The sequence below is a fragment of the Hypanus sabinus genome, chromosome 5, assembly GCF_030144855.1.
Source record: "Hypanus sabinus isolate sHypSab1 chromosome 5, sHypSab1.hap1, whole genome shotgun sequence".
Lineage (NCBI taxonomy): Eukaryota > Metazoa > Chordata > Chondrichthyes > Myliobatiformes > Dasyatidae > Hypanus > Hypanus sabinus.
Genome location: NC_082710.1, coordinates 153,953,225 through 153,974,884, shown reverse-complemented (window position 1 = coordinate 153,974,884; position 21,660 = coordinate 153,953,225). Strand labels below are relative to the sequence as shown.

Here is a 21,660-nt window from a genome sequence, read left to right as displayed (position 1 = left end):
CAGGTCCTGATGTGTCCCAATTACTGGAATCAACTACATTTTCCATTTGTATACCAAATTTCCACTATTTTCACTTCTATCTATTCAAGATTCAAGTTTGTTTATTGCCATTCTTCAGTATTCAAGAGTAAAGGAGAATGAAATGATTGTTACTCTGCATCTGAAGCAGCATTAAAAAAATGTAGGAAGTACAGTATAATGAATGCAATAACAACATAACAGTTATAACTACATAAGATAATATATGGATTCTAATCGTATAAATATAGTGTGACACTAGGTATAGGAGTATCTGCAGGATAGTGATTAAAACACACATTTTTAACAAATTTGCTGAGTTGAATTTTGTGTTATTTTCAGAGAAGGCACAAATATTTTCATCAGTAAAGGAGTTTTCAGTGACACAGCACTTTGGCAAAAGGGATTTCTGTACTGTCAAAGAAATCTTCAAAAGGCAATGCCTCAGAAAGGCAGCTGCAGTCATTAAGGAACATCACCCAGCACATGCCCTCATCTCATTGTTCCCATCAGGAGGAGGTATATGAAGCTTAAAGGCACAGACTCAACATTTTAAGAACAGCTTCTTGCCCTCTCCATCATCAGACTTCTGAACAAACCATGAGCACCATATCACTATTCTGCTCTCTTTTTGCACTATTTATTTATTTTTAACATATTTCTTCCTGTAAGTTATAGTAATATTGTCTGTTATGCACTGTAGTGTTGCCGCAAAACACCAGATTTCACGATATATGTCAGTGATAATAAACTTGATTCTGAGTCTGATGGAAGTTTAATCCCCAGACTGGATAAACTACAATCATTGTCATGGTGACAGCAAGTTCCGGTTAGTGTGTCGCAGTTTCCGGTCCGCCGGCAGCCGACTCAGCCGCTTGAAGTTCCAGGATCGTTTATCCCCCCCCCCACCCCCCCGGGCGAGTCGGGAGCCCCCGCTGTTGCCCCGGTGATTGATGAGGACGGTTCCGGAGCCGGCGAGTGCGGCCCGCGCGGCCCCAGCGCTCCGATACAGGCGCTGGCGTTGGAAGAAGGTGTTGTACGAGCGGCAGCCGTTCCCCGATAATTATGTGGATGGGAGTTTCCTGGAGGAACTGCGGAAGAACAGTGAGTGGTAATAAAGGACGGGTAGAGGGAGAAGGGGGAAGGGGAGAAGGAGGAAGAGAAGAGAGTGGAGAAGAAGGAGAGGAGGAGGAGGAGAAGAAAAGGGGGAGGAAGGAGAGAATAAGGAGGGGAGGGGTTGTAGGAGATGCAGGTGGGGATGGGGGGTTAAGGTAGGAGGAGGGGAGTCGTGCTGGTGGGATGAGGTGACGTTTGAAGCAAGACGAGGGGGAAGGTGGGAGAGGAAAGTGTGGGGAAGGGGGAGGGAGGGGAAGAGAGTGGGGAGGGTAGGGAAGGTTGGGTGAGCTTGGAAGAGATTGCAGAGGGGAAGGACCGGTGGGTGAGGGAGAGAGGGTTGTTGTTCAGGGCAGATATTTATTTTTACAGTGTTGGGTGTCTGGAAGGGCTGCCTAACCGTGTCCCTAATGCCAGATGCAGATGTGGAACCGGTACAATTGTGTGTATAAAATGCTGTTAGACACACTGGTGAGTGAGAATGCGGGATCAGGGAGATTCAGTTCAATTTGGCATCACTTCTGGTGTATTTGTGGGTCAAAGGGCCTGTTCAGTGATACACTGTTGGAGAGATTAATTTGGCTGCCGTGTGGTAAATCCCCAGCACCCTGGTATTTTGAAGGTTGGGTGATTCCAAATTACCACAGATTTCAGTGTTTCCCACCGGATGGAAGGCAGTTGGAGAGAGGAGAGGGAATGAGGTGTAGAGAGAGAGGGCAAAGGACTTTGAGAGGATGAAGTGGGGAGCGCCGTGAACCCACTGTCATCCCAATACCACACTCCTGCAGAACAGCCTGTTCCGCTTGTGTCCAGAGAAAGCAGATCTGAACTGACAGGCAAACAAAACAGAGGCATCAGAGGAGAAGGGAGAAAGATCATCCTCAGAGTACGTTTTCCTGTCCTTGTCTCACTGCCCTGATTCTGTATTTCAGTTTATGTACGGCAGTACCAGTATTGGTCGGTGGTGCTTGAATCCAGTGTAGTTATCCAGCAGCTCTCCAGGTAAGCACGCCTGCCAGGAGGTGGAGGTGAGGGGACATGAAGGAGTGGGGTAGGGAGCTGGTCTGTGATATGCTGTTTCTGTGCGTGCGATGTGTATTTTAGATATAAACTCATCTCACATTCATGGTAGTGTGGATAGTACAATGCTTTACAATATATGCCTGCACTGTAAGGAGTTTGTACGTTCTCCCCATGACAGTGTGGGTTTCCTCCCACAGTCCAAGGACGTACCGGTTGCTAGGTTAATTGGTCATTGTAAAGTGTTCTGTGATTAGGCTCAGATTAGATCAGGATCGCTGGGTGGTACAGGTTAAAGGGCTAGAAAGGCCTATTCGGCACCGTCTCTCAAGAAACAAATAAAATAAATATCTACGTCTCTACACTAAACCAGTTCTACTTTCACCCTCCCCCACACATTCTCCACTCAGCTGCAAAATAAGGAGTCAGTTCCAGCTGTCTCTTTGGGATGTCTGGCGGGTGGTCACAGGGACTACATACTGACCTTATACCAGGGTCTCTATGAAGCAGCGACTCTTCCTGCTGCATCACTGTGCCATCCCTTGGTGCGTGTGTTTAATTAGTTTAAGGATTTGGGAGATAGAACTATAGAAACACAACAGCACAGACGAACAGGCCATTCAGCCCTTCTAGTCTGTGCCAAAACTTTATTCTGCTGGTCCCATTGATCTGCACCCAGTCCATAACCCTCTAGACCTTTCCCATCCATGTACCTATCCAATTTATTCTTAAAACTTAAGATTGAGCCCGCATTTACCACATCAGATGGCAACTCGTTCCACACTCCCACCACTCTCTGAATGAAGAAGTTCCCCCTAATGTTTCCCCTAAACCTTTCCACTTTCACCCTAAAGCCATTTAGTGGAAAGAACCTCACCATAACATCCCAACTCCTATACTCAATGCTTCGATTTATGATTGCTAGGATGCTAAAAGTCTTCTTTACAACCCTGTCTACCTTTGACGCCACTTTCAGGGAATTATGTATCTGAACTCCCAGATCTCTTTGTTCCTCTGCACTCCTCAATGCCCTATCATTTACTGTGTATGTCCTACCTTGATTTGTCCTTCCGAAATGCAACACCTCACACTTGTCTGCATTAAATTCCATCTGCCATTTTCTGGCCCATTTTTCCAGTTGATCCAGATCCCTCTACAAGCTTTGAAAGCCTTCCTCGCTGTCCACAACACCTCCAATCTTAGTGTCATCAGCAAACTTGCTGATCCAATTCACCACATTATCATCTAGATCATTGATATAGACAACAAACAGCAATGGTCCCAGCACAGATCCCTGAGGCACACCACTAGTCACAGGCCTCCAGTCTGAGAAGCAATCATCCACTACCACTCTCTGTCTTCTCACACACAGCCAATTTCAAATCCAGTTTACAACCTCTCCAAGGATACCCAGTGTCTGAACCTTCTGACCTAACCTCCCATGTGGGACCTTGTCAAAGGCTTTACTAAAGTCCATGTAAAGTCTACAGCCTTTCCTTCATCTACTTTCTTGGTAACCTCCTCGAAAAACTCTACAAGACTCGTTAAACACGATCTACCACGCACAAAGCCATGTTGACTATCCTTAATCAGCCCTTGGCTGTCCAAATACTTGTCTGTCCAATCTCTCAGAACACCTTCCAATAATTTACCTATTATTGATGTCAGATTCACTGGCCTGTAATTACGTGGTTTACTTTTGGAGCCTTTTTTAAACAAAGGAACAACATGAGCTGCCCTTCAATCCTCTGGCACCACACCCATGGCTAAGGACATTTTAAATATTTCTGCCAGGGCCCCTGTAGTTTCTACACTAGTCTCTCTCAAGATCCGAGGGAATACCCTGTCAGGTCCCGGGGATTTATCTACCTTTATTCGCTGTAAGGCAGCAAGCACTTCCTCCTCTTTAATCTATGTTCCATGATACCATTACTTGTTTCCCTTCCTACCATATATGCTAAGCCAATTTCCTGAGTAAATACTGATGGTAAAAAACTGTTTAAGTTCTCCCCCATCTGTTTAAGTTCTCCACACATACGACCACTCTGATTTTCTAATAGCCAATTTTGTCCCTTACTATCCTTTTACTCTTAATATACTTGGAGAAACCCTTCGAGTTTACCTTCACATTATCTGCCAAAGCAACCTCATGTCTTCTTTTTGCCTTCCTGATTTCCTTCTTTAGTATTTTCTTACATTTTCTATACTCTTCAAGTACCTCATTTGTTCCTTTTGCCTATACCTGCTATATACACCTCTCTCTTTTCCTTAATCAGATCACCAATATCCCTTGAAAACCAAGGTTCTCTATGCCTGTTAACTTTGCCTTTAATTCTGGCAGGAACATGCAAACCCTGCACTCTCAAAATTCACCTTGAAGGCTTTCCACTTACTGAACACATCCTTGCCAGAAAACAACTTGCTCCAATCCACTCTTCCTAGATCCTTTCTCATTTCCACAAAATTGGCCTTTCTCCAATTTAGAACCTCAACTCGAGGACCAGACCTATCCTTATCCATAAATAACTTGAAACAAATGACATTATGGTCACTGGACCCAAAATACTCGCCTACACATATTTCTGTCACCTGATCTGTCTGGATCCCTAATAGGAGGTCAAGTATTGCATTCTCTCTTGTTGGTACCTCTATGTATTGATTTAGAAAACTTTCCTGAACACATTTGACAAACTCCAAGCCATCTAGCCCTTTCACCGCGTGGGAGTCCCAATCAATATGCGAAAAGTTAAAATCCCCTACTGTATCAACTTACTGTTTCTTACATCGGTCTGCTATCTCTCTACAGCTTTGCTCCTCCAATTCTCTCTGACTATTGGGCGGTCTATAATACAACCCTAAAGTGTGGTCACACCTTTCCAGTTCCTCAGCGCCACCCATATGGCCTCTGTGGACAAGCCCTCCGGGCTGTCCTGTCTACACACAGCTGTGATATTTTCCCTGACTAGTAATGCCACTCCTCCCCCTTTCATCCCTCTATCACGTCTGAAACAATGGAACTCCAGAACATTAAGCTGCCAGTCCTGCTCCTCCTACAACCAAGTCTCACTAATAGCAATAATGTCGTAATCCAACATGCCACTTCACGCCCTAAGCTTACCTGCCTTACCTACAGTACTCCTTGCATTGAAATAGATGCACGTGAGAACATTAAAATCATGTACAAACCTTTGATTTCTGTCTATACATGCAATCCTTGCATGACCTTTATCCTCCTCCACCTCATTATCTGCTCTAACGCTCTGGTTCCCCTCCCCCTGCAAATCTAGTTTAAACCCCACCCCGGAGCAGCACTAGCAAATCTACCCACAAGGATGTTAGTCCCGCTGCAGTTCAGGTGCAAATCGTCCCATCGGAAAAAGTCCCACCTTCCCTGGAACAAAGCCTAATTGTCCAGAAACAAGAAGCCCCCCCCCCCCACCTGCACCATCTCCTTATCCATGTATTTAGTTGCATTATTTTCCTATTTCTAGCCTCACTAGCACATGGCATGGACAGCAATGGATTGCAACCCTGGAGGTCCTGTCCTTCAACTTTGCACCTAACTCCCTAAACTCTCTTTGAAGGACCTCCTCCTCCTTCCTATCCAAGTCATTGGTCCCTACATGGACCACGACATCTGGCTGCTCACCCTCCCTCTTGAGAATACTGAGAACTCGATCCGCGATATCGCGAACCCTGGTACCAGGGAGGCAACAGACCATCCGGGATTCTCGATCTCTCCCACAGAACTTCTTATCTGCCCTCCTAACTATCGAATCCCCTATCACTGCTGCTCTCCTCTTTTCCTTCCTTTCTTTCTGAACTGAGGGTCCAGTCTTGGTGCCAGAGACGCAACCACTACTACTTGTCCCTGGTAGGTCATCCCCACCAACAGTATCCAAAACGGTATACTTATTGTTGATGGGATCGGTCATAGGGGTGCTCTGCTCATTCTGTCTATTCCCCTTCCCTCTCCTGACAGTCACCCAGCTACCTGTCTCCTGACTTTGAGGGGTGACTGTCTCCCTAAAGCTCCTGTCTATTTCTGCCTCTGCCTCCCAAATGATCTGAAGTTCATCCAGCTCCAGCTCCAGTTCCCTAACTCGATTTGTCAGAAGCTGGAGCTGGATTCACTTTTTACAAGTGTAGTCATCAGGGACAATTGTGCTCGCCCTGACTTCCCACATCCTGCATACGGAGCACTTGACTGCCTCCATTACCTACTCCTAAGTTAATTAAATGAACTTACCCAGCCTTACCTCACTGGGAGCAAGCTCGTCCTCCGCCTCTTCTTGCCAAAGCCTCTCGAGCCGTAGCCTCAAAGCTCCACTCCTACCCTGAGCCACTCACATGGAATGCTAGCCATCAGTGGTTGGCCATGAACTGATCAGGGTGCTCGACTGCTACAGTGGGTGTTTAAGAACCAGCCACAATGGGTAGTCAGGTGTGGGAAATAACTGCAGTTTTCCAACCCTGGCGTAACAGATGGGCTTTTATATTCTCGAATATTGATAATTTGCATCCCAGAGTTTGATTTGAAGGCTGGCTTTTTATTGTTGCTCCAGCTCTCAAGATTACTGATCTAATAATTTTAACTGCTGTGTCACATGAAATCCCCCCTGCGTACAGATGGTGTCCCTTCCTCTACAATTGGTGTTTCCCACTGATACCTCTATTACTGAAGCAAAATCTTCTCGCCTTTGCACTAAATTCCTCTAGCAATAAGTTAACGTGGTCTGTTGTTTCATCCTAATGACTTTTTGTACCTGACATCTACATAGGTACTGAGATCCTAAGAATACCTTGCAGCTCTGTACATCCTTCAGATAATGTGTTTTTTTTTCCGACAGAGAACTCAGTTTGTTATTTTTCTGTATCATGCTGCAGCTGCCAGCACCAGGTCCACTTACCTCAGCTTTGTAGCTTCTTAACGCCCTCTTCACAACTTAATTCATTGTGTCATGAGGAAATTTAACACACATAACTTCATCAAAGCCCTTTCCATGAACCATTAAAACGTGGCTCATCTCACAATGTCTCTTTTGCACCATATAATTATAGAAACAGTAATTTTCTGTCTTTGCACTGTACTGCTGTTACGAAACAAATTTCACCTAAAGTTAGCAATAACTTGATTCTGACTGTGGAAGCTGCCCCAATCACTGTGGCATGCAACCCATTAAATCTTGCCAGCAGAGTTGGCACTTGCCCACTCCTGCCAACTTTCACCACACTCTTGCCCCTTTTGTGTCCCCAGTTCTCATCTCTGTGCTTCTTGCCCCGCAGTGTTTGTGTATTTGTCGTTATCTGGTGGTACATGGACCAGACCCGTCTCTCCCCTCAGCAGCTCTTTGGCTGTGGGCTGATCATCTATCTGCTCGGCTACCTCCTGTTTGACCTCATCGACCTCGGAGAAGGACGAATGCACAATGGGCGTACAAGTGAGTAACCGTGACCACAAGGCTGTGATTGGGGGGTCAGGTGATGTCAGTTGTAGTTGGAGGAATAATGACTGGTTTGCATTGATACACTCGGCACACCGGGTAAAGCCACTGCTTTGGGTTCAGTGCTGTTCGAACCAGGCTTGTTGTCCCGGACACATTGTGGAATTTGTGGCGTATGACAGCAGTACAGTGCAAGACATAATAGATTACCATAAGTTACAATAAAATAATAATTAAACAGTGCAGGAGAGTAGTGGGGTAATATTTGTGGTAATGTTCAGAAATCTGATGGCAGAGGGGAAGAAGCCGGTCCTACAAGTGTGAGTGAGAGCCGTCAGGCTCCTGCACCTTCTCCCTGATGGTAGCAATCTGTGTGGCGTTTGCATGTTCTCCCTGTGCCTGCGTGGGTTTCATCCAGCGTACCGACAACGTGCTGACCTCCTTGTTAACTGGCTGCCGGGAGCTGTCTCTAGTGCGGGGGGCAAGTGGCAGAATCTGGGGGGGGGGGGGGGGGGAGTTCCGGGAATGTGGGGAGAATAAAATAGGATCTGTTTAAATGGGTGGCTGAGGGTCTGTTTTTCTTGCTGTGTGCATGAGGTTTTGGAGGCACAGGGTAACAAAGTGATAATCACAACTCCAGTGATAATGATTTAATCCCGACCTCTGGCACTGTCTGTGCGTGTGGAGTGTGCATGTTTTCTTGTGACTGTCTGTATTTTCCCCTCGTGTCCCTGTTTCTTCCCACGTTCCAAAGAATTTAATTGAATTAAATTGGCTTTATTACTTAGGTCCTTCACATACATGAGGAATAAAAATCTTTACGTTATGTCTCCGTCTATATGTGGAATGTGCAATTTATAGTAATTTGTAATAAATAGTATGTACAACGGGTTAGTTGATATTACATAGAAATACAATTGTATCAGTGTGAATTAATCAGTCTGATGGCCTGGTGGAAGAAGCCGTCCCAGAGCCTGTTAGTCCTGTCTTTTATGCTGCGGTACCATTTCCCCTGATAGTAACAGCTGGAACAGTTTGTGGTCGGGTGACTTGGGTACCCAATGGTCCTTTTATGCACTTGTCACTGTAAATGTCCCGAATAGTGAGAAGTTCACATCAGCAGGTTGGTAAATGAACTGGCTGCTTTAGGCAGCTTCTGGGGGAATCGGGTGTGGGTGGGGGGGTGAATGGTGTGAGAGCAGTGAAGTAAGTGGGGGGCAGGACAGGACTGGGTCAGACGGACTCCTACGTTGTAAAGATATTGGTAATTAGTTTATTATTGTCACACATACTTTTTTAAACTTTTTTTATTGAGTTTTCAAATAATTACAGAAATAAAAGAAAATATATGAGAGAAAAAAATATATATATACCCTACCCCCCTCCCCTTAACCCCTCCCCCCTAACATCCCTATATAAAAAAGAAAGAAAGAAAGAGTGCCTGGATATCGGAAGATCCCCACATGCTCCATGGAGTTCGTAATAACTTTAGTATATTTATTTATTTATTTATTTCCCCAAATAACCAATTATTTCATCTTCGGAGCACCTATATATTTAATCCTGTCTTTTGTAAATAAGGGTGTCAAATTTTCAAAAATGTTTCATATTTATCTCTTAAATTGTATGTACTTTTTTCAAGTGGAATTGTCACACATACTGAGATACCATAAGACATAGGAGTGGAATTAGGCCATTTGGCCAATCGAGATGTGTCGTCATTCAACAATGGCTGATCCTGTTTCTTTTGCCCCCTCCTTTGATGCCGTGTCCAATCCGGAACGTCTCCAGCTCTGCCTTAAATACACCCAACGACCTGTCCTCCACAGTTGCCTACATAACGAATTCCACAAATTCACCACCCTCTAACTAAAAAAACTCTCCACATCTGTTTTAAATGCCCCTCTATTCTGAGGCTCTACCCGCTTGTCCTAGACTCCCCCATTATGAGAAAGATCCTTTCCACATTTGCTCTGTCTCGGCTATTCAATATTTGAAAGGTTTCAATGAGATCTCCCCCCCCCCCCCCATCCTTCTTAAGTTCTAGTGAGTTCTAACCCAAAGCCATCAAACGTACCTCATATGATGACTCTTTCATTCACAGAATCATCCTTGTGAATGTCCTCTGGACCTTCACCAATCTCATATGAGGAGCCCAAACTGTTCACAATACTGAAGGGGAGGCCTTGCCAGTACCTTATAAAGCATCACATCCCTGCAGTGAAAAGCTTTTGCTTATCTGCTCTCTAGCCAGACCATTCAGTACGTTAGTACGTTGAGGTGGTAAAAAGGAAGCAGAATGCAAAGTAGTATAGGTAGACAGGTAATATAGAGCAGCGGCCATGTTGAGCTATATTGACAAGTCAAGAATTTATTTTACAAGAGGTTCAATCAAGAGAATGGTAAAGAGTTAACATTGCTTAATGTAATTTCCTGTACATGGGTGTAGGGAGAACAAAGTAATTGTTACTCCAGACCCAATACAGCACAAAAAAAAAACACATATATAAAAAAGATAGTTTATATACATTGTACTACATGTCCAAAAAGTGACACTAAACTGTACATAAGGTGACTGACTGGAAGTAGTGGTGGGGTTGGTGGGTAGAGGTATTGATCAGCCTCACTGCTTGGTAAAGTAACTTTTTGAGTGTGGTGGTCTTGGTGAGGATACCATGTAGCCGCCTCTTCGGTGGGAGTGGGACAAACAGTTCATGAGTTCTGACTACTTGTTGTAGAGCCTTCCTGTCTGCCACAGTGTAGTTTCCATACCGAGCAGTGATGCAGCAGGTCAGGATGCTCTCCACTGCACATCTGTAGAATGACGTGAGTATGGATGTGCAAAGTCCAACTCTCTTTAGCCTCCTCAGAAGTAAAGGCATGGATGAGCTTTCCTGACTGTGTAGTATGTTCTGGGACCATGAGAGCTTGTGTATGTAATGATAGTGCCACAGTAACTTCACCCTGTGCTAATTCTTTGTCCGCAGGGTGGGCTGACCTAAAGAGCACTGTTGTCTTTGTGACATTCACCTATGGATTTTCACCAGTCCTCAAAACCCTGACGGAATCCATCAGCACTGACACCATCTATGCCATGTCTGTAAGTGACCAGTGTGGGCTTGCAGCCAACGTCCCCAGTGTCCTGGCTGCTTGCTTCCTTCAGTTTCAGAATCAAAGTCAGGTTTATTATCAATTTTGTTGTTTTGAAAGTAACAGTACAAGTTACAGTAACAAATGCAAAAGAGATATAGAGAGGTAGTGTTCATGGTTTCATGGATCATTCAGAAATCTGATAGCAAAGGGGAAAGAACCTGTTCCTAAGACATTAATTGTGGGTCTTCAGTCTCCTATATTTCCTCTCTAATTAGAAGAGGGCATGTAGTAGCTGGTGAGGGTCTTTACCACTGGATCCCACCTTCTTACACCATCCTTTGAAGATGTCCTGGTGGCAGAGGGCCGTGTCCTTTATGGAGTAGGGTGAGTCTGTGACCTTCGTCTCTCTCAATATCAGCAACCCCTTCCAGCCCTGTGTTCTATCGGGACCCTTCCAGTTAGTCACAAAGACGTGCACCTCCTGTGTTATTGACTGCCTCGGCACCGATATTCTAAAAGCCAAGTCTCAAGTTCCCTCCATGATCTATGTCTCTCTCACTAACCTCATAGTTTCTTTAAACCTAATTTTTAATCCAACTGACCGTGCATCTGTGTACGTGGTCTGTTTTCACGTTAACTCTTTGTTTGTGGGTCGTGCTGAGGTAAAAGTGAAAGGTGAGGTGCTACAACTAGCAGGAAAGTGGCCATTACCTTCTGTGCAGGGTACAGCATTAGGAAGACACCTAACCCTATGCGAGGATTCGACTCAGCCTTGTGATTGGGAGATGGTGGGGTGAGAGAAGTTGATGGGGGTGTGGAAGATCTTCACAGAAGTTGTACGCCGACTTCCAGCGACGTCATGATTCAGTATTGATCTGCCCCACATTCCCTCCCATGAAACTCGAGGAATAATAGCTGTAAAGTTACTTCTGACCATCTATGAAAGATATTTTTGTTAAGTAAAGAGTAGAGGAACATGAATCTGGCGTCTTGGACTTCAAAACACACTAGAGAACAGGAAATACAACGGGAAAGCAAAGACAAAAAGATACAGCTAGCACCAGAACAGGCCGAAGCTAGCAAAGACAACGAGAAGGTATGGCCCATGATACGACGTGAGTTGAAAGAGCTGAGAAAAGAAAATCAAGAGTAATTTTCAGACAGCAAGGCATCCCTGTCTAGACTGGAGACTTCGGTGCGAGACCTGAAGGAACGACTGGACCTGCTCGAGCAGAAATCTCCCAAGTCTGAGCCCAGAATCAGTGCTAACGAGGACACACTGTCCAGGCATGAGAAAGCACTTAAACACCTGTTGAAGCGAGAAGCTGCTCTGCGCGGCTTGCGATGATCTCCAGAACCGCTTACAAAGAAATAACCTAAGAATTTATCAGATACCTGAGGGTAGTGAGAAAGGAGATGTGGTGCGGTTTGTCAAACAGTTAATTAAAATGACGCTTCGGCTGCCTGAGGACATTGAGATCCCTGATCACAGAGCCAGCGCCCTCTGCACCACCACACTCATTGTGCGCTTCTTGGATTATACAGTAAAACAGGCGGTGCTGCGTCAAGTATGGGCTCAAAAACAAGTTACGTTTCAAGGCAGAGTCGTCTATTTTGATCAGGACTACTCTGCTGAGGCCCAGAAAAGAAGAGCAAAAGTTCGCGCCGTGATCAAGCAGCTAAAGGAGGAAGGTGTGCATGCAAGTTGTCACTTCCCAGCGCGGCTGAGAATAAACCTGGATGCTGGAGTGAAGACCTTTCCTTCCTTGATTGAAGCTTTACCTGCACTGGACAACCTGGGCATCTCCGAGCTGGTGTGTGAGAGGGAGAAGCTGGAGCAGCAACTCATTAGCAAGGTATGGCAGCGGAGGGGGAGAGCAAGAGGGAGCGCTGCACTGTCGGAGGCAGACACGAGAACTTTCCTGACATAAGGACAATTACATTTTTTCTATCAAAGAAGGAGGTATCATGATCGGTGTCTTTGGACTGATTAATAATTTCTGGTTGTGACTAATATTTAACTGTCTTCGCCAACATGTACAGCTATTTACTAGCGTAACTGACATATTTTGATATACAATGCAGTTTCGTTTGGAGGTGGAGAGGGCAAGTTAAATTTTGTTAAGCAGACAGAAAAGGAACAGGAATCGCCAAGGGAGGGCAACAACTTAACCAGTTTCTCTGTGGTTTGTAGCTATGACAGCACTGTGTGTGTGGTTCCCAGAGAGAAGCAGGTGTCATTACTCTCTGCCTAATTATCGTCAGAGAAAAAACATTCATAATAAGTTGTTTTATCAGGAATTTTAAAAGACCAACTGGGTTTTTGGAAGTCTTGTTTGGTTTTTTTGTGTCTTGTGGGTTACATTCTTTTGCAAATAGTTCTCTAGGCATTGGCAGGTCATCACAAGTTTTTCAGTTATTATACTATAAAAATGCCGGGTTTAGTTGAGGGTGGCGGGGGTTGGTGATGTAGTAAGAGAGATATTGTATTCTTGCCACTTTGAACATAATTAGTGAATCAATCACCCTATTAAAAGGAAAAAAAATTGGCTCAGTTGAAAAAACTTAATTGCTCTATAGCTCTATTACAAGAAACACATTTAGGAGACATGGAACACACAAAATTAAAAAGAGAGTGGGTAGATTAAGTCTATTTTAACTGTATTCTTACTAGTTTGGATAAATCATCTGAGAATGGGGAACCCCTGAGCAAGAAGTCTAAAGCAGTAAAAATTATATTGGATGAGCTTGGGCTAGTCGATGGCTGGAGAGCATTGAACCCAGATGTTAGGGATCAAGAGCCCATGGCTCATATTCAAGAATTGACCTGATTTGCATCCCAAAGAAGAATCTACATCAGGTGAAGGAATGTGTTATTGAACCCATTACATTGTCAGATCATGCCCCTGTTAGACTTGTTAGGCTCTGAGCAGCACCAAATATTGGAGGCTCAATGTTTCCACGTTCCTCTTCCTATAATCAACTAAAACAATGCATTGACAAGTATTTTGTGACAAACGACAATGGGGAGGTTTCCCCCTCGATACATGGGAAGGAGCAAAAACTGTGATTAGAGCAAAATGTATTGATTTGGCTGTTCAAATGAAAAAATACCGTAATGAAAAATATAATCAGTTACAAAGTGAAATAAGAAGATTAGAACAAAGGCACAAATTGACACTGAACAAGGATGATTGGAAAAACCTCCAAAAGTGTAGGGATGCCTTGAATGAGTTGCTCACATAAAAGCGGAAGGAGAACTTAGATACTCAGATGAAAAGTATTATGAGATGGGGAACCGGGCCAGCCGTCTGTTAGCATTTCAGTTGATAAAGGCACAATCCAACAGAGTTGTACCAAAAATTAGCCATCCTTTAACTTTCTCCGAAGTTTTGAACCCAAACGATGTAGCAGAGACATTTAGGACTTTCTATAAAGATCCGTATGATTCTTCAGATCCAGCACAGAATAAAGGCAAGCTAGACGAAATTTTCAGAGACATCTGTACAAGCAAACTTTCAGAAAGTGAGATTGTTTTACTGACGCAACCAATCTCAGAACTAGAAATAAAAACAACAACACAAACAAAAGTCCTGACGAAGGGTCTCGGCCAAAAACGTCAACAATGCTTCTCACTATAGATGCTGCCTGGCCTGCTGTGTCCCACCAGCATTTTGTGTGTGTTGTTTTTTGAATTTCCAGCATCTGCAGATTTTCTTGTGTTTGCACTAGAAATAAAAGATGTTATTATTAAAAAATAATAAATGCCTGGGTACAGATGGATTTCCGGGTGAGTTCTATGAGATATTTACAACAGAACTTACCCCAGTTTTATGTAAAGTTTTAAATTATGCTCTGAATGAACATGACCCCCCCCCCCCCCCCCCCGGAGAGCTGGTCTGAGGCAATCGTATCAGTAATCCACAAGAATGAACGGACCCTATAGCATGTAGTTCATATAGACCAATCAGCCTGCTTGGTACTGATGTGAAGATTCTTTGCTCTATTTTGACAAAGAGACTACAGAAATATATAGGAAAATTGATTATTCCGGATCAAACTGGATTCATTCCAGGCCGTCAGGGAGCAAACAATGTTTGAAGAGCTTAAAATATCCAGCTTTCAATGCTTCTTAGCATTGATGCTGATCAGACATTTGATAGGGTGGATTGGATATACTTAGACTATACCCTAGAAAAAATGGGTTTTAAGTAAATTGATACTGTTCCAATTTCTTCAGGCTGAAAAGGGGAACCAGACAGGGAAGTCCCTATCCCCGATATTATTTGCCTTAAGCATCGAACCACTGGCTGAGTTAATAAGACAAAATGAACAAATTGAGGGTATAACAGATAAAGGTATAACCCACCCGATAGCTTTATTTGCAGATGACATTCTTCTTTTTATAAAGGACCCTCTTTCATCGGTTCCCCCGCTTATGCAATGCTTAAGAAGCTATGGACAGGTCTCTGGATGCACAGTTACTGAAGCGAAATCTGAAGCTATGATGATTACAGGCCAAGCCAGCTCGATGATGAAACGACTTTTCGTTGGCCAAAACAGGGCTTTAGATATTTGGGAGTTAGTTTATCAAATAGCTCCTCTCAGCTCTTTGCAACCAATTATGTCAAGCTTATTAATCAAGCGAGGAGAGATCTTGAAGATTGGCAGATGCTTCCTTTATCACTGATAGGTAGAGAAGAAGTGATAAGGATGAATTTTTTTTTTTCAGTGCTCTACCCATGATAGTTCCTGTATCTACTATTAAAATGTTGGATAGACTCATCAGTAGGTTTATATGGCAGAAAAAGAGGCCCAGGGTGAGACTAGAAGAGTTATACTCAAATAAAAAAACAGGGAGATTTAGCTTTACCTCATTTAAAGACCTATTATTGACCTGCCCAATTAAGAGCAAATGTGTCAGGGATCAGAGAAGACATGGATTCAAGATGAGTTCACATAGAGCAAAATTCAATTGGTGAGTTATCCTTAGCAGCTCTTCCCTTTTAAAATCCAAACGTGTGGAAGAATGTTAAGACTCAGAATGAATGGGTTAACTATACATTGAAAGTATGGGATAGAATTAGGAAAAAATTAGATCTTCCAAGGACTATATGGTTATGCGGTTATATGACTATATCAAGGGCAACTAGAATTGCATTCATTTCAGATTTTATCCAGTAAGACTGGATTTTGGTTTTAACAGGTGGGCGCAAAGAGGCCTGGTTCTTGTGGACCAAATGTTTGATGGCGAGGCACTTAAATCTTTCTCCCAACCCCAAACTGAATTCAACCTTGTATCAAATGACTTTTATAGATTCCTCCAAATTAGACACTACCTTACATCACACAAAGAATTGAACAATCTTAAAATACAGCCAAATAACTTGGAAAATTTTTGGATAGAGATCACGGCTAGGATGCAATCTCAGAAAATTATATCTTGTCTATATAAAAAAAGGCACCTGGATACAATAAATTTGCTTGGAAAATAAGGATAAGGTACTTTAAAAACCTCATTAGTAATATCATTATACGCAGAAAACACGGCAGACTTTGCTGGAGAGGATGTGGCCTAGTGGGAGATTTTGCACATATACTCTGGGACTGTCCCAAATTAAGGGAATTTTGGTACAAGGTCACTGGGGAAATAAGAAGGATTTTTAGACATAAGTATATCCTTTGAACCTAGTCATTTAATTCTAGGCAACATCCTGCAATCTGCATTAGAGAGGAATAAACTATATATGTTAAGAGTTTTGATTCTGATTGCTCACAAAATGGTAACTGTCAACTGGCTTAAATCTCACCCAGCCACTTTGGAACAATGGATTCAGAGACTGAATGAAGTGAACTGTATGGAAAATATCAGTGCAAGCTTACAACTGAAAATGGACTCTTATTTGGAAAGATGGGACTCTTATAGTGTACCTAGCACAGTGAGTGGCCCACACAGGGGCCTGGTGAAATGTAGGACTTGAGTTGATTTACTGTGATTTTATTTAAAATAAATGGAAATCTACTTTGAGGGGTGATGTAAAGTATGTAGATCATGTGTATGTTTATGTATGTAATTGCAGGTACTGTATGTGCTTTTTATTTCTTCTTTCCCTTGCTCCTACTCTTCCACCCCTGGTACTGTTAATATAGGTATTTACCATTGTGCAGTGAAATGTGGACCAATAGCCGATGCTTGTTTGTAGATATGTGTTCATTCAGTAACGTAAAAAATAAAGTTTAAAAAAAAACGGTTGGACACACTGGAGACCACAGGTGCTGGAATGTGGAGCAACACACAGCCTGCTGGAGGAACTCAGTGCAAAAGCCCCTGTGGGAGCAGAGCGACTGTCGATGTTCCAAGGCAGAACCCTGCCTCTGGAAACGGCTGAATTCCTCCAACAAGTTGTTTGTTACTCATTGTCGGATGTACCTGACCAGGCTGTCTCCCCGTTACCGATCTGCAACCTGTGTTGAAGGAAACAAAGTAAAACTCAAATCACAGTTTACCTTACATCACAGTGTTTGGTTCACAGGGATCCCATCCCTCCGGACCCCTTTTATCCCCCACACTCCCCTTAAACTCACTGGAACTCTTGTTCCTTGCATTTCTCCTAAACACACCGGGATGCTCATTCATATTCCTCTCACCCCAAACTCACAGGGACCCCCATTCCCCACGCTCCCAATCTCACCAGGATTGGGACCCAAATTCAGCTCTCTTTAAACTAACACTGCTGTGTAACGTCTGAGCAAAAACTGAATAAAAAATGTGTTGGGTAGTAATTGGCGTAACCTCCAGTAATGCATAAAGTCTGCATGGAACCAACAAAATTCTGTGAACGACAGATTATCAGAATTGACTAAGTACATTGTGTGATTGTGTGAATATGCATTTGTATGTGTAAAAATATGAGTGTTTACTTGCACACATCCCTGATCCAGTGAGTAATACCCAGCTCCCTGTTCTCTAGGTCTTCATGCTGTTGGGTCACCTGATATTCTTCGATTACGGAGCCAATGCAGCCATGTAAGTTCAGGGGTCTCAACGGGTGGGATTCACACCCTGTCGTCCCTGGGAGAGCATGGATGAGAGGTCATCAGTACTGACAGTTCAGATCTTCCCAGCTTAGGGATAGAACTCATTGTTAGACTACAAGGGATTGATGGGACACTGTACAGCTAGCTTCACTTTGTACCTGACCTGCTCTCTGTGCCCTGAGAGTCCATGATAACTCATTGTAGGGCACCGTATCTAACCTGTGCCTTGAAGTGTGACAGGGTGGTGTAGAGGGAGCCTCACCTCACCTAGCCTGTGCCTGTCCTGGCATTGCTCCCATAAACCCACATGTTTGATGGAACATTATTCGGCCCAGGGTGGTAGACAGGTCAGAGTACATCCTGACTGTCAGACATGCTTCGAGAGTTGACAGTCACTGCAGGCTAGCTGTCAGTTGTCTCTCAAACACCCCCCCCCCCCCCACCCACAGCTCTTCAAACTGGCTGTTTTCCACTGATGTGTCCTTGTTTGTTCTCCCTCTTCCCACTGCCCCCTTCCTCCACTCCCTCCCAGTGTCTCAAGCACACTCTCACTGAATATGGCCATCTTCGCCTCGGTGTGCCTGGCTTCTAGATTGCCCAGCTCCCTCCACGCCTTTGCCACCGTCACTCTAGCCATCCAGATCTTCGCGCTGTGGCCGATGTTCCAGAAGAAGCTGAAGGTACAAGCTTTCTCTCCTGTACACCCTGGTGTGCCGATGGGAGGGTGGGGGCACCGTACGGCAAGATAGAAATGGAAATAGGCCATTTAGCCCACAGAACCTGTTCCAGCAGTGAGATTATACCTGACCTTCAACCTTAGCAGTAGAGTCATATCGCGTGAAAAACAGGCCCTTCGGTCCAACTCAGCCTTGCTGACCAAGAATCCCATATCCCTCTAAACATTTCCAACCATGTACCTGTCCAGGTGGCTTTTACATGTTGTTGAGGTACCTACCTCAACCTCTTTCTCTGGCAGCCTGTTCCACGTACTGGCCACCCTCTTAAAGATCCACTTAAGGTTTCGATTAAATTTTACTCACTGAGGTACAGCGCAGAATAGACCCTTCCAGTCGTTCCACCCAGCAACACCGAGCCTACAATGACCAATTAACCTACCAACTGACACATCTTTGGACTGTGGGAGGTCACAGAGAGACTGTCCAAACTCCTGATCTTTCTGCTCTCTCCCTAAACTTGTGCCCACTGGATTCCTTAGTAAAAGGCACTGTTTAGTACCCCTCATGGTTTTTATACACCTCTATAAAGTCGGTCCTCATTCCTCTGCATTCTAAGGAATGAAGCATCTTCCTCGAAAACTCAGGTCCTCAAGTCCTGGCAACATCTTTGTAAAACCTTGTGGAAGGATGGCATGTTATGGAGCAGGTGTGGGCGTGAGAGAGTTAGTGGGGTCAGTGCGGGGTTTGGTCAGTGTCTGGCTGTGTTGAAGTTTCTTTCCCTGTTGTACCAGGCCCGTGCCCCTGGCAGCTACCTGGCAGTCACCGTGGTCTATGCCCTGGCCGCGGCGCTCGGCCTCCTGACCGTCTCGCCCACTGCTGCCGTCCTCTTCGCTTTGCTGCTCCTGGTGGTGGCTTTCCTATGCCCTCACTACCTCGTCACTCTGCAGTCCTCGAAAGAGTAAGTTCCACCACCCAATAAAGTGACGGTCCAACAAGAGGGTGGGGTGGGTATTCGGCAGGGGGGAGTGATGGATAGTAATGAGGGGAAGTGAGGGGAGGGGTAAGAGGGGGTGAGGGCAGTAGAGGGTTGTGACGGAGGGATGTGGGGGACCTTGAGGGAGTGCTTTGATCACCCTAATTTTCCCCATTTCTCCTTCCCAGCAACATCCATGGCCCCTGGGACGAAGCTGAAATCAAGGAAGACTTGTCCAGGTTCCTAGGTTAGTGGAACATCAGGAGCAGGTCCTGGTTCAGGGGTGTGCCTGGGGGAGGGACTGAGACCCTCCCCCACATACCAGTTGGTCTCAGTCTCATCTAGCCTAACAAAACATTCCTCCTCCAACCCACACCATATATTTAAAAAAATACTCACCCGCAGATGGCGGAAACCTGACAAAAACACAGAATGTGCTGGAACCTCGACATGTTGGGCAAGGACTGTGGAGGGAGAAACATAGACCCCCAGAATTTGATCCAAGGCTCTAACCATTCCTCTCTGTGGATGCTGCCTGACCTCCTAAGTGTTTCCAGCACTCCCAGTGCGCCTCCCCTGACCTCTGGTACTTGTTTGTGGGTGCAGAGTCCTCGCCCTCCCTGTGACCTCATAGGTCTTTCCCCCTTCCCTGGTGCTCTGCTTTCCTCCCACTTGTGGGCCAGTGAGCTAATTGCCCCAGTGTGCAGGTAAGGAATAGAATGGGGGGGGGGGGGATTCAATGGGGCCACCGTGGGGAAGGATAAAATGGGTTAGTGTGAATGGGTGGTTGGTCAGCATGGTTTCAGTGGGCAGACGAGCCGGGTTTCACATCAGAACCAAGTGTCCAGGCCTGACCAATCTTCATTCAGCTCCAGCAAGCAGCCCTCATTTAACAGTGGCTCACACACAAGGCAACGTGGATGTTCCTCAGATCCCTGGACCGAGCACTGTCAAGCGGAGCAGGAGCAGTTGACCCAGCCAAGAAGGGGAGGTGAAACCCTTGCATTATACAACCATGGCTGGGAGCTGCCCAACAGCTATTCGGCAGATCGTTGCTGGCCCGTCTGCAGCCACAGAAGTCAGGTGATGATGCAACAGGGACTTCTCAAAGTACCAAAAGACTGCTTGGACATCTTATGTTAGCGGCAGCTTATAGCCTGGGTTTGACCAAGGTTCTGCGGAAGAATCAGCAACTTTCACTCTTGCCCGTGCCGCTCAAGGGAACTTCAAGATGTATGCTTATCAAAATCCCTCTCTCTACTCTATTACTCCACTGCTTCTGGTCTTTCTCAAGTTGAGACTCCAACCAGAGTACTGGAGTGGGATTGCAGTTCTCTCCATTCCACGTGTTGGAATTCACCCAGCCAAGGAACAGCCTCTCCTTTGGGGATTTTGTTCACATTATTTTTATATATTTTTATAATTCTATCTTTAAATATTTGTTTTATTTCAAATTAATAATTTATAAAGTTTAATATAGCAATCGATACAAGTGTGGTGGAAGTTATTGAAACTTCAGTGTTTCAGTTGGGGTGGATCTGATCTCAGCCAGTCCAGGTCTTGTAGTAGATCCTGTCTCCTTTGGTCGGTGCCATCCCGATGAGGCAGGTTTTGTCATTCAGATGGATCAGAGTGTTCCCTTTCCCAAGTGGGCATCAGTATTGCCTGCCTTGCCTCTCCTGCCAATTGGAAGATATGGTTGGCACGCTGCCTTCACTTAGGACACTGAATATAGAAGTTGGGAAGGATGCGGGAGAAGGTGCACTGGGTGTACTCTGTTCAATTTTGGTCACACTGCTTTTAGAAAGATACAGAACGAAGTACAGAGATTGCCTGGAGTCCGTCCTAAGCTAGAGGCTGGACAGGCAAAGACTTTATTACTTGGAGCATAGAAGACAGAGGAGGTGACCTGTCAGCTGTACATGAGGGGCATAAGAGTGAATGCACACATTTATTTTCTGTAGGCTGGAGGAGGGTGTCAAGAACAAGAAGACAGGTTTAAGGTAAGGGGGGAAACTTAAAAGAAGCTAAGGAGAAACTTCTTTATGCACAAGACAGTTGCCAGTATATGGAATGAGCTGCCAGAGGATACAGTTGTGGACAGGTATTTAAAAAAACAGTGATGGGAAAGCTTGAGGGGGATATGGGCCAATAAAATCAGTGCAAAGAGGGAGTTGGAGTTCATTGCATCACTGAGTGTGTAAGGGAGGTTATTAACAAATAGGATGTGCAAAGGGCGAGGATCATTACATGAAAGCTAGAGGATAGAGGTTTAAGATGAGAA

At 44.7% G+C, this 21,660-nt stretch overlaps 1 protein-coding gene across 1 annotated transcript; it reads left to right on the top strand.

Annotated features, from left to right (window-relative positions):
* Positions 1-911: 911 nt before the first annotated feature.
* pigc (phosphatidylinositol glycan anchor biosynthesis, class C) lies at positions 912-20,861 on the top strand. The gene is made up of 8 exons (XM_059970684.1): positions 912-1,122; positions 2,064-2,133; positions 7,438-7,592; positions 10,583-10,695; positions 17,660-17,715; positions 18,259-18,406; positions 19,195-19,361; positions 19,565-20,861. The coding sequence occupies exons 1-8, from the start codon at positions 972-974 to the stop codon at positions 19,626-19,628; spliced, it is 924 nt and encodes a 307-aa protein (XP_059826667.1). The 5' UTR covers positions 912-971; the 3' UTR covers positions 19,629-20,861.
* The last annotated feature ends 799 nt before the right edge of the window (positions 20,862-21,660 follow it).